General features: G+C 35.4%; 1 protein-coding gene across 2 annotated transcripts in view; it reads right to left on the bottom strand.

Moving 5' to 3' along the window:
• Positions 1 to 18,277, bottom strand: part of GAREM1 (GRB2 associated regulator of MAPK1 subtype 1) — a 212,964-nt gene that overhangs the window by 122,017 nt on the left and 72,670 nt on the right. For both annotated transcript variants that reach the window (XM_074203178.1, XM_074203179.1), the window contains exon 2: positions 12,986 to 13,126. In XM_074203178.1, the coding sequence (XP_074059279.1) occupies positions 12,986 to 13,126 (141 nt within the window). The remainder of the gene's footprint in view (positions 1 to 12,985; positions 13,127 to 18,277) is intronic.

Here is an 18,277-nt window from a genome sequence, read left to right as displayed (position 1 = left end):
AAACAATTAAATGTTGTACAAGCATTGGTGATTACTGTTATGATTTACTAAATCTGTAATGTTACTCAAGGAACAGCATTAATTCAGATATTTATTAAGCATCTACTACATCTACTATATATGATACCATACAAGACCCAGAGGAGGATGCAAAGAAATAAAATTGAGTCCCAACTCTCCAAGGGTCTACAAAGATAGGATGCAAATACATAAAAATTTCTATCAATATGAAATGTGATTTTTAAAATAATTGTTTCTTATAGGTAGAAGGTCAGAAGCTTTATGCTTAGATCTTTACAAAAGTGTTGGTATTTGCCTTTTATTAAACAAACTTTGTACTATGTAATAGACAAAATACTCACACAAAGCCTTGTTCAACACTAGTAGTTACTTTTGAAAATGGATGATTCATGCTAATTAAACTCACAACCCAGGAGAATAAAATTAGCTTGTTTCAACATTTCCTTTTGTTCAGTAATTACAATTCGAGGTTATGTTAGATGCTGCATTACTATAATTTTGCCCGAGAGACAGACATTGCAAATCCCAGGTTTTAAAAACAGCCACCGCCTTAAGAACCCAGGTGCTTGCTGAAGAATCCCAGGGATTGTCCTTGTGCAGGGTGGGGGTGGGGGTGGGAAACATGACAACTTTTTAACCATCACAATGCTTATGTGTCATTTACTCTTTTATATGAAGCAGTTTCATAGTTTCTTAAAATTAACTGGAGAATATAGTAGCTAGGAGAAAAAAGGACTTTTACTGTTGTCCAGTCATTTCAGTTGTGTCTTGACTGTCTTTGACTCTATTTGAGGTTTTCTTTACAAAGATGCTTTCTTTCTCCAGTTCATTTTACAGGAGAAAACTGAGATAATCAGGGTTAAGTGACTTGTCCAGAATCCCACAGCAAGTAAGTGACTGGGGTCAAATTTGAACTCAGATCTTCCTGACTACGTCCACTTCTGTCCTGCAATCTATCCACTGCCCTGGAGATTAGGGTTCCTTTAATCTGCCTTACTTTCAGAGAGTTTGTAGGAGGATGTGATAAGTATCTATAAGATTCAAATCAAATGGCTTAATTTTTTTAAAAAAATCTGCTTGAAATTATTTAATCCTATTTCATCATAAAACTGTGCTTTGTGTATCTTAAATTGATCCAAAAAAGATGAGTTCCTATGGCAATTTGAGTTGACAACTGTGTATATATCTCAAATTAGATTTATCAAAACCTGATCTCTTGAACCTCAGTGTGCAGGTTGGGGAGGTGATCTATATTATTCCATGCATTTACAGCTACAGATCTTCAAAAACATTTAATACACCCCCCCCTTTTTTTAGATGAAGAAACTAAGGCCTAGAGAAGTTCAATAACTTAACCACAGTCACATCAGCAGTTAAGTGGCCAAACTGAGATTTGAATTCAGGTCCTCTTAACTTTTATCTGGTTTAATTTCCACTGTATTCTTGTAAACAAACATTTAAGGGTGGTTGTTCAGTCATTTCATTTATATCTTTGTGACCCACTTGAGATTTTCTTGGCAAAGATACTTGCCATTTCCTTCTTAAGTTTATTTTACAGATGAGGAAACTGAGGCAAACAGGATTAAGTGATTTACCCAGGGTCACACTGCTAGTGTCAGAAGCCACATTTGAACTCAGTCTTCCAGACTCCTGACCCAGTGCTATTCAATTGACATTCAATTAAATGCCTTCTGTAAGGGTATAGTATAGTGTTAGGTATAGTGGGGGATAAAGGAGGATAGGGAAGGATAAGGAGGATATAGTTCTTATATCCAAGGAGTTAACAATTTAGAAGCTTTACCCATTTAATTCAGTACTACACACAAAAACCATTTGGATCAAAACAGCTAGAGGAAAGAGAATCAAAGCCAGGAGTACTCAAATTTATGAAGAAAATGAAGGCTCTTAAAATACTGATTTTTTAAAAAAGTCAAATATTGAAGGAAATTCCCTCTGCCTAATTCCTCCCACCTTCAAGTGAACAGTGTTGGATGCCAACAAAAGGCTGATGACAGAAGCGTTAGCAAAATTTAGAAGTCTTACTTCCATTCCAGACTTGTAAAAGCAAATCCCTGTACTTTTAGTAGCCAAAGTTATCTGGGAGGTTTGGAAACACTTCATTTACAATACCTTTTATCTAAATTGAAGAATAAAATTATGGAGCAAGGGAGCAATCACTTTCCTAGTTGCTAATGCCAATTTTTCTCAAGTAGTTTCTCTGTGGGTAGCAAAATATGTTTTGCTGACTGAACAGATTTTTGCTTTTGGTATCAATTACTTGTCACACTAAGAAACTTTTTATCCAAACTTCAAAACTTGTTTTGCCAGAATGGAAAGAAATTTTCCATCTTTCTTAGGGCACAGTTAATGACTTCAGGATCGATTTCAATTACAGGACTTTAAGTCAGCTCTCACTTCCCAATGCAATCTCAAATTTAGTTTAGGTCTCCTGAAGTCATGTGGCTCAGTCTTTGAGTCTGAGTCAATGGTCCTTATTCAAAATGAAATTCCAGAAAAGCTTCATTAATTTTAATGCCTAGCACAGTCTGGATTTCCCCTCCAAAAAAAAAATTTAAAAATCTTTTAAAGTTAAATTATTCTTAAGTGTGGTTGATGCTGATGCCACTTCTGATGATGATGATGATAATGATGATAAATCTCTTTAAATTTTGGGAGGAAATAGAGAATGCAATGGATAAAGTGCTGGACCTAGAGGCAAAAAGACTCATCTCCCTGAGTTCAAAACCAGCCCTTGATACTTACTAGCTGTGCGATTCTGAGCAAGACACTTGACCCCATTTGCCTCAGTTTCCTTATCCATAAAAGAAATGGCAGATCACCTCAGTATCTTTGCCAATTAAACCCCAAATGAGGTCATGAAGAGTTGGACACAACTTAAAAGAACTGAACAACTTTAAAGTTTGCAAAGTCTTTCTATATGGTATCTCATTTTCTTCTCACAATAGCATTATTATCTCCACTTTACAGATGAGGAAACTGAATCTTCAAGAGGATATGGAAGTGTCAGAGATAGGATTTGAACTTTGTCTTCCTTTCTTAGATCTTTGCTATTCACCACATACACCGGGATGCTTCTGTGATGGTGTGAACTGCTAACAAAAATCATTATTTTAAGAGCCTTCACTTTCTTTATAAATTCAAGTGCTTCTGATTTTGATTCCCTTTCCTTTAGCTGTTTTGATCTAAATTGTTTTTGTCTGTAGTCCTGAAATTAATGGGTAAGCCTTCTGAATAGTTAACTCCTTGGATACAAGAACCATGTCCTCATTATCCCTCACTTTTATCCTCCTTTATCCCCCCACTATACTTAGCACTACACTATACCCTTACAGTAGGCATTTAATTGAGTGTCAATTGAATAGCACTGGGCTTGGAATCTAGAAGACCTGAATTCAAATGTGACTTCTGACACTAGCAGAAGCGGCTGGGTCTGCATTAATGGGCAGATTTACTTGTAATTAGTGGAATTTTTAAAAAATAAAATTCAAGGGATGTCTAGGTGGTGCAGTGGATAGAGCACCAGCCCTGGAGTCAGGAGTACCTGAGTTCAAATCCGGCCTCAGACATTTAATAATTACCTAGCTGTGTAGCCTTGGGCAAGCCACTTAACCCCATTGCCTTGCAAAAACGAAAAAAAAATGTTCTTAGAAACAGATTTTCTTGGTTGGTTTTAATACCTCTAAAAGATTATTTGTTCACTTGCTTATCATCCCTCGTCTTCAATGACATAAGAAAAAAGGTAAACTCCTGGCCAGATGATCCTGAATTTGCAATGTGAATCAATGAAGTTTTCTCATGCAAATGAAAAAAGCAAAAAATATTCCTTGAAACTGGAACTTCATTTTCTATTGACAATGATCACAGAATACATCAGTTATATACAGGAGGTGAAAACAATACTTGTTAATAACAATAGTTTACATTTATATTGGCCTTTGTGGTTGGAAAAACACTCAATATATCTTATTATTGTTGGAGCCTGCCACAAGTTCTAAGAGATAAACAATAAAAGTATTATAATGCTGTTTGATAAAGGAGAAATTTGTTCAAATGGTTTAAATGACTTGGTCAACTTTTCACAGCTAATAAATAACACTCAGGGCTAGAATCTATATCTTCATACCTCACTGTTCTTTCTACACCTAGCACCACCTCTGATTTTGTTCTGGAGTTTCACTTTTCCAAAATATGATTTAAAATATGAAAAAATATTACCTCTTGACAAATGAAATACAGTTCTTCTTAAAAAGCAGGGGGACAGACCTGATGAGTTTGGTATTTTCTAAATCCTCTTAGTAAACAATCTCTTGTTTATAGATTTCAAAATCCCTAACCTTTTCATTCAACTCAAAACAAATTTTGAAACACCTAGTGAATACAAAGCACCATGATACAACCAAAAAAAATGGATCAGGATATCAACATATAACTCTAAGACAAAACAAGGTAATCAGAGGAGGGTGGGAAGATTGGAGGGATACTAGAAGGCAATGCATAATAGATGGCAGGAGAGTGGAACCTTGAAGGAAGATGATTCTGAGCTATAGGGTTGAGGAAGGAGTGTTTACTCTTTCAAAAGCATCATAAGATGATTTTTATGAAGTGACTTGAAAGTTGAAATCACTAACCTGAGTTCAAATTCTGACTCAGATACTTAATAACTCTGTGACCCCAGACACATCACCTTAGTTTCCATATATATATATATATATATATATATATATATATATATATATATGTATATATATATATATATGTATATGAATGGGAATAGTAACTCCTTCTTTGATTGCCATGAGGATCAAATCAAATTACATGTAAAGCACTTTGTGAAACTTAAAAGTGCTATATAAATGTTAGCTATTGCTATTGTGTGTTCAGTACTTAGGATAATAAAAAGAAAAATAAATAGTTCCTGGTCTTTGGCAGCTTACATTCTTTTTTTAAATTTTATTTATTTAAAGCAATAGGGTGAACAGTGACTTGCCCACGGTCACACAGTTAGGTGTTTGAGGCTGGTTTTGAACTCAGGTCCTCCTGACTCTAGGGTCAGTGCTCTATCCACTATGCAATCTAGCTACACTGAGAGCTTACATTCTAACATGGGAAAACAAGTCCACAGTGAAGTACATAGAAAAAGTAAATACAAAATAATTTTAAACGCAGTTAGATTGCACAGTGGATAGAGCTACTGGGCTTGTTTGGAGTTTGAGTTCAAATTCTGCATTAGACACTGACCATGTAAGCTTGGGCAAGTCCCTTACCTTCTCTTGGCCTCAGGTTCCTCATCTGTAAATTGAGGGAGTTGGCCTCAGTGTTCTCTAAGAATTCCTTCCACCTCCATGACTATGACCCTATGAGTCATTCACATATGTTTGTGACACAAAGTTTGTGAAAGGAAATGACATGAAATAAGATAGAAAGCAAACTGTTCAGGACATCAAATTGCAAACTCAGTTTATATTTTATCCTAGAAACAACAGAGGGCCATTGAAGTGTTTCAAGCTGGGTAGTTCATAAAAACCGAGTACTAGAAGTAAGACATAATCCTTTCCATGTCTGACATTCCATCTGGTAGAGAATGTGTTCAAAAGCCCACTAATCAGTATCATATGCTGCTATTTATATTTATAATTCATAATCATAACTCCTCCATCAGCCTCTTCCTTCACATCAGAAGCTTTTAAACATCCTGTAGCAAATATTATCACATTAAGCTAGTTAGGTTAAAAAAGATGGATTCTCTGACCTTTAGATGCTAATAAATGAGGACAGACAACTGAAGGATATAGAAGAGCTAACCAGAGAGATATTTCAGGAATTAAATATTTGTTGGAAGCATATTAGACAATGTATAAAAAGCTATTGCTACTATCTAGTCAGGTCATTTGCTGTTTTCACCCCAAAACAAATGAATTAAGTTCCTAAATTTATTATTACACTTCCTCCCACTTTCATTTCACTGGATAGGAATCATTCGTTTTTTTTTTTTGTTTGTTTTATTTTGTTTTTTAAAGAAATGGTTGATGAATGAATAAAGTTAAAGTTTTTCTTGTAGGCAAAGGCAAAGGAGAATCTTAAAAAAGGAGGGAGAGATGAGCATAAAAGTATGTGACAGTATGGAAACTTGTTGAAAATTTCAGATAGCAGAAAAGGTCACAAGGAACCTGAAAGATTTTCTGAGTTCAACACTTGATTTCATTGTGTAAAGATGACATGAACAATTGCTTTGAAAGAAGTTGATTACCTTCCCAATCAAGTCAAAGAAATAGGGATTTCTGGTTATAAGGGGCTCATATTATAAGGAGTAAATAAATTCACAGTTAATGATGTTACCAAAGGTCTCACAAGGTATGAAGTTCCAACTTGGAAGGTCTTGGTGATAAGTCATATAAATTTATTTTAGAGAAAATCAGATTTTACAGTCATTTCAAAAGGTTAATACATTCTTAGGAGAGTCATGTGTTTTACCCAAAGCTAGAGACATTCTTGTTATTTCACTTTCCAGCTGTCATTTCAGCCATTAAAACTGAATTTTGAAATGGAGTATGGTCAAAATAAAAGTTGATTTAACTAGAGAGAAGTAGATATTTTAGAGCTATATCAAATGGGGATTTTCTTTTTTTCTATTTTGGAATCATGGGATTATATACCTAAACCTAGAAAAGATTTTAGAGTTCATCACATCCAGCTCCTCATTTTATAGATAAGGATACTGAGGTCCAGAGAGATTAGGAGAACTATCCTGAGTAGTTATAGGCCCAATTGAAATTAGAACTCAGATCCTCTAACCCTTAAATCTAGTATCCTTTCCATTATATCAACAATAATGAATCATTGTTTAGTTAAAATAAAGGCAGCAAAAATGAATGGTGAAAGAACATTAGACTTAGATTCAGGATTCAAACCCAGGTCCTCCTCACTCTGATGTTGACTGTGTAATCTCAGACAAATCATTAAACATTTCTGAATTGAAGTTTCCTCATCTGAAACAATTCACAGGGCTGTTGTGAAGATAAAAAGAGAATATAATGTGGAGCATTTTGCAAGAACTTAGAATGATACAGAGCTATTTTTTTTAAACCACCAAACTGTACTTTCATACAACTAATTAAAGATGGGCAAGGATTTTGCTAAATTAATAAATTTTTATTGATATTTTGGGGATTTTTCATCATTATCATTTCTTCCAGGATCCATCCTCATCTCTGAGCCATTCCATATTCTAAATAATATTCTTAAAGAAAACCAATTATTTAGCTATTCCCCCATTCTTTGCTAATGTCTGGTGATTTTTTCAAAAAGAAAAAATATTTTTAAAACACTATATTATTTTTAAGGCACTATCTTAAAGGAAAATCTAATATTAAGCAGAGTCTACTCTATGCAAAGCACCGCTCAAATGTGCAGAATTAAAGAATTTAAAGACTTCAAAGATGAAATGTTCAATCCTTCTTCCCTCAGCTTTTCAATTTAGTTGGAGAAATTTAACAATGATATGAAAAAACACCTATGAATGTAAAGCCACAAAAGTATTAACTGAATAGTATGGACAATAAAAGTTAAGGTACCATAAGGAGGGAAAAATCATTATGAATTGTCAGGGTAAGGAGAAAAAGAAGATTTAGAAAAGATTTTGCCTAGAGGAGGCAAGACTTAACCTTGGTGCTGAAGGCAAGCATAGGGAGTATCCATTTGAATCAGGGTGGATGACATCAGCAAATACAGCAGCAAGACTATGCCCAGCATCATCTGGAGTCCCCCCCGCCCCAACACCCTCAATGGAGGAAGTGTAAAGCCCTCCACAACAAGGCTCCCACCTACCCCTCCAGTCTTATTTCACATTATTCCTTTTTAAACACTCAAGCAAACTTCATAGTACTCTAAATACAAGGGTCCATCCCTTCTTTATGTCTTTGTTGAGATGCACAGGTGGTCTGCCATTAGTTAGAATGTGCTGCTCCCTTCTCACTTTCACATTTTAAAATTTGAAACATCCCTTAACACTGGACTAAAATCTCTTCCTAAATGAGGCCTTTTCTGATCCATCCTATCCCATCAAATTGTAATCACTCTGCCTTAAAATTACATTGAATGATTTTTATATTAACTTATTGTGTTATATACTGTGTATTACCTTACAGTCGCAGCATGGGGGAAGGAAGAAGGGAGAGAATTAGCCTTTATATGGCACCCATAATGTGGCAGATCCTTTCTGCTAAGAACCTTACAAATATCATCCCATCATGATTTCTATCTGCATCCAGAGAAAGAATTGATAAATAGATGCATAGAATGATTTACATACATACATACATAAAAATATATTTATGTCTAATAGTAGCTATCTCAAGGGCAGGGGAGTAGGGAGGGAAGAAAAAAAGAAAAAATAATATAACTTTATGATTTTTTAAAAATGAATAGCAAGTTATATATTACAGAATTGCAGTTTCATGCAAAATCATTTTTTCTATTCTACTACTATGAAAATGTTTGTTTTATCTCATAAGTTCAGAATAAAATAGATCTCTGACTCTATGATTCTCTGAGACCCCCTAAAGAAGATAAGTTATTTGGAGTAGGGGAATGTTTTAGTTTTGGTCTTTGTACTCAGCACAATGCCTTCCAGGTAATAAGTACTTAAGAAATGTTGCTGAATCAAGCTCAATCTTATCTGGAGACGAATGCAAGGGAGTAGTGAAGTGGAGAGAAAAGGGGGGGATTTAGAGAGAGGATGAGGCTTCATCAAGTCAAGAAGACTAAAGACACTTGAAATATCTGAGCTAGAGAGTGATGGGATGAAAATAGTGCTTTAAGAGACAATCTGGTACTACTGCAGGTGGGGGGGGGGGGAGCCTATTAACTACAGGGTGTTTTCTGCTACTTTCTGAAACCTGAGCAGTTTTAGTTATCAACAAAGGTTAACTCCAATTCTCAAAGGAGTCATGTGTTTTTAGTCAAAATGATCCTTCTCAGGTTTCCCATACAAGAAAAAACCAGGGGAGCTTAGGGATCTGTAAAAAACAGCATGTATTTCCTCCATAGCTTCAAACATTATCTTGAAAGAGAGAACAGTTGGAGTTAATGATTATGCCTCCTTTACAGCTGCTGGTAAGATGAATGTGCCAGTTCCAGCAGGTGACCAAATTTGTAGCCAAGGCACTTCCAGCAGTCTCATTTTCTTTACTGATTTTTGAAGCCCCATTCTGAGTCTGGGAGCAATATTTCTGAGGACCAAGTTCCAAGCTAGGGGACCTAAAAATTTGTTATTTCCTCCTGGACAGATGATACCCTGAAAAGGCAAATATGAGGCTCTTGAGTGATCCAGGACAAGCTAAGGGGCAAGTAGATCTCAAAGCATAATAGATGGATAAAGGAAAGAGGCAGATGATGCACACAGTTACAGTTACAGGTTATAGGGCCACACAGTGCAGCATTAACACAAAAAGTCTGAGCACAATCTAGTATGGAATAATACTTTCCCAATTATTTAAGATTGGATTTTTGCTTTCTTGGAAAATAGCACAGAAAATTGGATTTTATAACTCCAGAGACCTTTAGTAAGGAAAAAAGGAAGCAGGAACAAGAAAAACACTGATTCTCATATTCATTTGAGTATAAGCTATCCCTAGATATAGGTTATATCTCTAAAATGAAATTTTTGAAAGGGGAATATATATATATATATATAGGCTGAAAATTACTTTATTAAATTATTAAATGCAAAAGTTTTATTCTTTACCTTTACTTTCAAATAAACAATTCTATTTTATTGTTTTTTATCTTTGTCATTTTATGAGAATTTTATTACTAAGTACAAATACAACCAACATTCAGATTTTACATAACCTAAATGATGGGGGGGATAGATATGATTGATGTTGACAAACATAAGAATAAGTTTCAGAAGATCATAGAATCACAAATTTAGATCAAGAAGGAAATCAAAAAAGTCAACTAATTCAAATCTCTATTGTTACAGAAGAGGTCATTAGTCTCAGAGATGTTATTTGAGAAGAGTGGCAAAATTAAGTTTAAAACCCAAATTCCTTAACTCCAAATCTAAATTTTCCAAATAAAATGCTACAAAAATTTTAAGTGAAATGAAGAGAAGACAAATATTATAACCATTTTACAAACAGCCCACCCCTCCTTGCTAGGATTCTCAGAGATGTCCAAGGACATAGAGTCCAGTGGGAGGGGCACAAAATGATTTGGTCATTGTGTAGAACAGGAGCATTATTGTCCTATTGTTCTGTAAAGCAAGATGGTTAGTACAAAGCAGACTTCTTATGAATTCACTGGTGGGAAGCTTCATTCAAACAGCCCCTAAGATTTCAAGAGAAGTGCCCTCTCTACTAGGAAGGGTCAAGAAACCTCATTCTTAGCATCCTGGTACTCTGGCACTTCCTGAGATTCATCATTTCCAGAACTCAACAGAGCTTTTGATCAAGAAACTCCCTTTCCAGCAGCTGTCAAAGGAGATTGTTCAAGACTTCAAAACAATCTTGAAGTTGTAAGGTACTGCTATGACTAGTGAAATGTATCTGGTGGTCTCTCTGAGAAAATGAACATGTGTGTCGTCATTCCAAGAGATGCAATATCATGTCCAAAGATATCTCCTTGATTGGCAAGATATATAGAGAAGGGGCTTTAATGAAGGCAATTTTGTAGTGTTATGTAATTTGATTTTAATTTGTTACATTTTTATAAGCAATTATTAATGATACGTTGCACTTGGCTTTATGTTATTTCACCTTCACTATGAACAAAGGAGAAAAGTGACTGTTCACAGGCCTCAATGTTGTGAGACAGCCTTGTTGCTTCATCAATGAGTTACAACCATGAAGAAAAGAGGAAGTATATTTCTGGTTTCTCAAAAATGCATGTTTCTGTATTTTAGTGATTTGCTGGATAACTAAAATGGTAAGATAGTAGAATTTATATAAATATGTAGATATTGTTTTACAATAGAATTGGTTATGACCTAATCCTAGTGTTTAAACAACTGGAGCTATTAAATCTGACTACATCAGAGGATGAAAGATAACATTGTTTTGTTAAGTCATTTCACTGGTATCCAACTCTTAATGACTTTATTAGGGATTTTTCTTGGCAAAGATACTGAAGTGGTTTGCCATTTCCTTTTTTAGCTCATTTTACAGATGAGGAAACAGAGTAAACAGGGTTATTTGACTTGCCCTGGGTCATATAGCTAGTGGGTTGAGTTTGAACTCAGGTCTTCCTGTCTAGCACTTTATCCACTGTGCCACTTATTTGCCCACAGATGAATATACAAGTACAATTTTCTAAATAAAAAATAACAACCAAAAAAAAAAAAAACTTGGCTGCTAAATAATTCATTATAAGCATTTAATAATTTATAATAGCTATTTCATTTGTTCTCAAGTGAGTGTTTTTAAATTAAACATATTATAGTTGTTTTGTAAAAGTATGTAGAGGAAGAACAGATAGAAGTTATTACCTCCAAATTCAGTATTCTTTATCCTAAACTAAAATGTTCATTTTATAGATTTTAATATAGAAATAGACAGGTAGCATTTAGAACATTGGACTTGGAATCAGGAAGAATCATCTTTCTGAGTTCAATTCTGGCCTTAGAAACTTATTAGTCATGTGATCCAGGGCAAGTCAATTAAACTCTTGCCTCAGTTTCCTCATCTGTAAAATAAACCAAAGGGGAAAATGGCAAATTATTTCAATGTTTTTGCCAAGAAAATCCCAAATGGGGTTCACAAAGATTTGCACATGACTGAAAAACAATTGAAAAACTACAGAAAAAAAACTAAGGCCAGAAGTAATATTTAATTATGAGGGCAGTTTTTATTCACTAAGCATTAGATCTCAGAATTAGATTCAGATGGGAAAGAGAATTTAAGAATTCATAAAATTCAGTCTCTAAAGCTACAGGAAACAATGGATACTGGGTCTAGAGTTAGAAGACCCAAATTCAAACTCAACTTCTGACATTACTAGCCATTTGACACTGGGAAAATCTCTTAAGTTCTGTCTGCTTCAGTTTCCTCAACTGAGGAAATGAGTTTAAAACACCATTCTCCCAAGGTTCAAATGAGATAAATGTAAAGTGCTTAGCACTGTGACTGGAACATAGGTTGCTATTGTTGTTGTTTGTCCTTTTTTTTTTTTTTTAAGGTTTTTGCAAGGCAAATGGGGTTAAGTGGCTTTCCCAAGGCCACACAACTAGGTAATTATTAAGTGTCTGAGACTGGATTTGAACCCAGGTACTCCTGACTCCAGGGCCGGTGCTTTACCCACTATGCCACCTAGCCGCCCTTGTCCTTCATACTTGAAGATGACCATGAGGTCAGAGGAGTGATACCATGACATTTATGTGAAATTAGATTTGAATGAGGGGGTGTTGTGCTAAGTCACTAGTCTCACTTTCTCCTCCAGAGATATGTATCAGGACCACTGGAAATAGCCCTGGATGTGAAGCAATCAGAGTGACTTGCCCAGGGTCACACAGCTTATGTCAAGTGTCTGAGGCCAAATTTAAACTCAAGTCCTCCTAAATTTAGGGTTGGTGCTCTGTGCCACACAGTTGCTCTAGCAACGAGTTTCCCTTCCTTCCTTCCTTGCTTTAGCAGGGAAAGTAGAGGTTCAGTGATTTGCTCAAACCAGAACCTAAGACTTCTGATGTACCAGCAGAATGATCTTTCCATCCAAATGAACTGCTTCTCATTATTTTTAAAACCACAAAACCAATGCTTTTAACATTTTCATTTACAATAGTTGATGAAACTCCCAATGCCTTACTTGGGGGTAAGGGGCTTGATTGCAATCCTCCAAAGTCAACAGGCATCACAAAGGAAGAATTCTTACAGATACTCCTCTCAAAGTAGAAAAAATAAGTGCTCATTCTTCACCCCAAGTATTCTCATAGAAGAAGAAAGTCTCATACCTGCATAATGGACAGGGATTTCTATCTTTGGCCCAATTACATAATGACCTTCCTCCAGGCTATGCGCTGTGATGGTTGTCCACTGGCGACAGGAATGAATTAGAAGATAGTCATTCTCTCGAAGACCTTCCACAGATTCTCCTGGAAAAGAGCATTTCATGTCAGAAGAACAGAAGTAACCCTTATTCAGTTCTGCATTTTATGATAAATAGCTATAACTTAATGCAGATTTTGATCATTTGAAACTTGAACAAGTCTGAAGTTTATCCCCTTTTTGTTATGGAGAAAAGTTTAGCTTGTAAAGAATGTATTTATTCTATTTGAAAATGCACCTTACATTAGAAGAGAGGTATTAAACTCTTGAGTGCTGCCCAAACCAGATTGAAATGTCATTGAGAAACACTTAACAAAGTAATTAAAAAAATAAAACACAACATAGGTAATATTAATATGTGATTTTTTCTATGTCTTCATCAGCTGTTGGAGTTTAACACCACTGATCTGGCTTTTCTTATTTCCAAATTAATTCTAATTAAAATTAAACATTTATCCCTTGAAAAGAATATCTGTTTCCTCACTTTATTCTTACTGACCAAAATGTATACTATATAGGTATGTGTGTATAATAAATACACACACACACACACAAATATATTCTATATTCTTTTTTTTTAGGTTTTTGCAAGGCAAACGGGGTTAAGTGGTTTGCCCAAGGCCACACAGCTAGGTAATTATTAAATGTCTGAGACCGGATTTGAACCCAAGGGCTCCTGACTCCAGGGCCGGTGCTTTATCCACTATGCTGCCTAGCCACCCCTATATTTTATATTCTTGAAATAATTTTTTTTATTCCAATTGGGTGGTTCAACCAAGAATCATAGACTTTAGAGATCATCTGTCACCTCATACTTCCTGGGTAAATTGAGGCCTAGGTCGATAAAGTGACTTGCCCACAAATGACACATAGCTAAAAGGCAGTAAGGGCAGGATTTAGGTCTCTGAGTTCACACAACAATAATTTACAATCTCTTTCAGGCATTCTGTTTATTTCACTTTATATCTTAATATGTTTAATAAGTTCAACAGAAACTTGTACATTCTCCTCCAAATCAATTTTTCCTATTTCTATTGAAAATACCACCATCATTCCAATCACATAGGTTCATAGCCTTGGAATCATGAGTCTTTCCATCTTATTTACCCCTCAACATCTCATGAATCCCCCCTCCCCGTTACTCTGCTTTCACAGTAACTGTGGTTCAGGCATTACTCACCTCCCACTTACACCAATAGAATGAACTCTACTCTCCAATCCATCTTCTAAAAGACTGCCAAGCGCACAGACACAATTACATCACTTCCCTATTCAAAAAATTTGTAGTGGTTCTCTCTTATTCTCTGGGAAGGAGAAACTTATAATTCCTCTGTTCAACATTTAAAGTAATTTTTCTACAATCTGCCTCCCACTAAATCTTTCCAGACTTTTCACATTATTCCTTTCATGCACTCTAGATTACATTTAAACTGCCTTACTAGCTATTTCCCAAACTCATAATTCCATTTCCTGTCCTTTGCCATTGTTTTAAAATTTAATTTTTTTCAATGAATAAAAACCTGCCTTTTCTCCCTCCCAACACGTGAGAAAGCAAGAAAAACAAAATCTTGTTACAAACACAAATAGACAAAACAAATTCACTTTACTGACATGCTGTCTGTCTCTACCTTTTTCATATGTGTGTGTATGTATGTGTGTCTCTATGGGTACACATACATTTACACATGTGAATATATATGCATATAAATGTCTCAATCTGCATTCAAAGCTTAGCACAGTCCATATTAGTCACCTACTAATTATTTGTTGAACTGAATTAAGTGCAAAGTTACTTTGAACTACATTGTCTTCTCCACTATAATCAGATAATACATTTAAAAAGGCTTGTTCCTCATAGTTATTTTTACAAGCTGTTACTGACCATGCCTAGTAAAGCAGAAACCCTTCTATCTTTTAGAATCCTCCAAGAAACCCTCTTTGCATCTGATCTAATTAAATAGACATTTACTAAGCTCCTACTATGATACAGGACCCTTTTGGATCACATCCTTATTGTGGAGAATGAGCTTGTGCATATCAATGAAACTATGAGTTATCCCCTGCCAGGTAACCCAGGATGGACAAGTTGAAGTAGAGAGTTCTGACAAAAGGAAGAAAATGGCACTAGAGAAGGAAATGACAAACAACTCTTTGCCAAGATCTTTGCCAAGAAAACCCCATATAAGTGGTCCTGGGAGTTGCAGAGTCAGACACAACTGAAGCAACAACTATAAATGTACCAGCATTGTACTAAGGATATACAAAGAATCAAAAAACAAGGAGCTTACAATCTCATGGGGGAGAAAACATGCAGAAATAAACAAGAAATGATTAAAAGAGGGAAAGTAAGAAGGATTGGAGAAGGCTTCCTATAGAAGGGAGATTTTAGTTGGAACTTTTAAAGAAGTCAGGAAGGTCAGTAGTAAGGGCAGAGAAGGGAGAGCATTCCAGATATAGTAGACAGAGAAAATGTCTGAGTCAGTTCTCTTTCTGTCATCAAATTAATTTTGATTTCAATAGAAAAATAAATTCAGATACATCTGATTTGATTTAGAGGCATATATATTGTATGTGCCAGTAGTAAAATTCATGCTTCTGGAAGGAAGGAATATCTTCATGGTTTTCCCTGGGCTCTCAGAGTTTAGTACAATCCATATTAGGCACCTGCTAATTATTGAATTGAATTTAACTTTGAAGTTACTTTGTACTACATTATGTTCTCTACTATAATTAGATAACATTTAGAAGGGGCTTTGTAAACAACATGGCACTATACAATATGATGAGTTATCATTAATTATTATTAACGACTTTCAGAAATGCCAATATTTTTTTAAACCAAAAGACAAAAATGTTTTCAATAGAGTCAAGAACATAATTCCTGCTGTTTAAAAACATTCCAAAATAATCTACTCCATTTATGTTTATATTTAAATATAAGAACATATATCTAGAGAAGGCAAATTATTTTATTAGCAATTATCAACTTTTTTTTTACAAAGGTTTCAAACTGAATTTTTCCAGTCTTTTTTTTTTAACTTTGGAAAAGATCAATATATTTAGACTCTGAGAACTTGGGTTCAAATCCTATCCTCTAAAACTTATTACCTGCATGAACTTGGGTAATTCCTTTAACTTCTCAGGTTCGTCATCTATAAAATGAGGGAACTGAACTAGATGACCTGTAAGGTCCTTTCCAGCTCAAAGTTTGTGGTCCTGTGATGGTCCAGGCACAGTGACTAGAATGGTGGACCTGGAGTCAGGAAGACCGGAGTTCAAATCTAGCTTCAAACACTTACTAGCTCTGTTATCTTGATCAAGACCCATAACCCATAAAAGATGAGGTTTCCTCATCTGTAAAATAAACTAAAGAAGGAAATGACAAACCATTCCAATATATTTGCCAAGAAAGTCCAAATGTAGGTAAGAAGAGTCTGGCACAGCCATAAGTAAATGAACAAGAAGTTGTGGATAGTGCATGCAGAGATATGGGCATGTGCACACATAAATACACACACAGACACATGTACAGATGTGAAGTATAATTTCTCTCTTTTTTAACATTTGAGATAATATAAATTATTATCTATTGTTTTATCAATGCAAAAATGGCCAAGAAAGCAAAAACTATCTTTCCCACCCCAAGTCAGATTCTACAGGAAAGTTCAAGAAATTTTTGAAAAAGAAGCACTGAAAAGGACTCAGCACAGGTACTGAACATATCCCAACCCCCATTTGAAACAAAAAAAGTACAAAAACTTCTGCTAAGATGATTCCATTCATTGTCAGTACATGAAATATGCACACACTTCTGGACAACAGTAAATCCAGTAGACCTGAAAGACAAACAACTCTTATAAGATACCTTAGCAAGCATCACATCCAACAGCCCTAGGAGAAATAAATGAAGGCTGGCAAATGAAAGCTTACTGCATTCCAAGATGGCTAGATGTTTCTCTGGAGCAGCAACATAGATTTTTGCAAAACTAATTTAGTTAAGCTTGTTTGACTACCAAAAGGAATGAATGACAGGCTCATAACAATGTGATTACCACTTGCAGGAAAATGCCAGGCTACCACCATAAGTGTCTATGCTCCCACTAAGATGAGATTCAAAGAAAAATTTTATGAAAACCTGGAGAACTTTATCATCAATGTGCCAAAAGAGGTCAAATTTATAATTCTAGATGACATTATTGCAAGAATAGACTCAGACTACCAGACATGGCAGGGAGTCCTTGAGAGGAATGGAGCTGAAAACAGCAACAGTCACTTACTACTGAAGATTTGAGCATTTTATGACCCCATCACCAGCACTGTCTTCTATTTACTTAAACACAATAAAACTTCATGGATGTACCCTCACAGCAAACATTGTCATTTAATAGACTTTGTGATTGTAAAGAGAAGAGACAGACAGGATGTGAGAGTGACAATGGCAATTTGTGGAACAGAGTGTTGGGAATGATCTAAGACATTATCGCCAAGTTAATATTTGCATTCAACAAAAGGAAAATGACTACTAGCAGAATTAATGTCACCATATTGGAGCTCTTCTTTGAGCAGGAATAGTTCGTTGCTAACTTGGAGTGAAAATTGAGCCAAGACACATTTGGAAATGGTGGAGCAGCAAAGGAGAGGGTGGTTTTCAGAGATATGGTGAACAGCACTACATTTGCTTATCTGGATCATTCACAAATATCAAAAATGGTTTGACAAAAAATAAAGGGGAAATAGAGAAGCTGCAACCTGAAAAATGAGAACTCCATTGGATTTACCAATGAGATATTTCATCTAAGAAGGCAGCATTTAACTCCATTAAAAGTAAAGTACAAGCAAACCTTAAAGAGATGTAGGCTTCTTGGCTCAGTAAGAAGGCAGGTGAAATTCAACTTTATGCTGAGAGCAGCAATCCAAAGTGCTTTTATGATGTCCTGAAGACTATTTATGGACCAAAGGCATATGGTACATCTTGAGTACTCACTGATGATGGAGCCACATTAACTAGTGATAAGGACAGCATCCTGGAGAGATGGGCTGAATACTTCTATAGTGTTCCCAAGAGATAGCCCTCAATCAATGCTAAAGCCATTATTTATCTCAGGTTGAAGTCAATCCCTCTCTCCCAATTTCCAATGGAAGAAGTGGTTTTGAATGTGACTGAACTCCTCTAGTTTGGCAAAGCACCTGGTGATGAT

Source organism: Macrotis lagotis, chromosome X (assembly GCF_037893015.1).
Source record: "Macrotis lagotis isolate mMagLag1 chromosome X, bilby.v1.9.chrom.fasta, whole genome shotgun sequence".
NCBI classification, from domain to species: Eukaryota; Metazoa; Chordata; class Mammalia; order Peramelemorphia; family Peramelidae; genus Macrotis; species Macrotis lagotis.
This window is presented reverse-complemented; position numbering and strand designations above follow the sequence as displayed.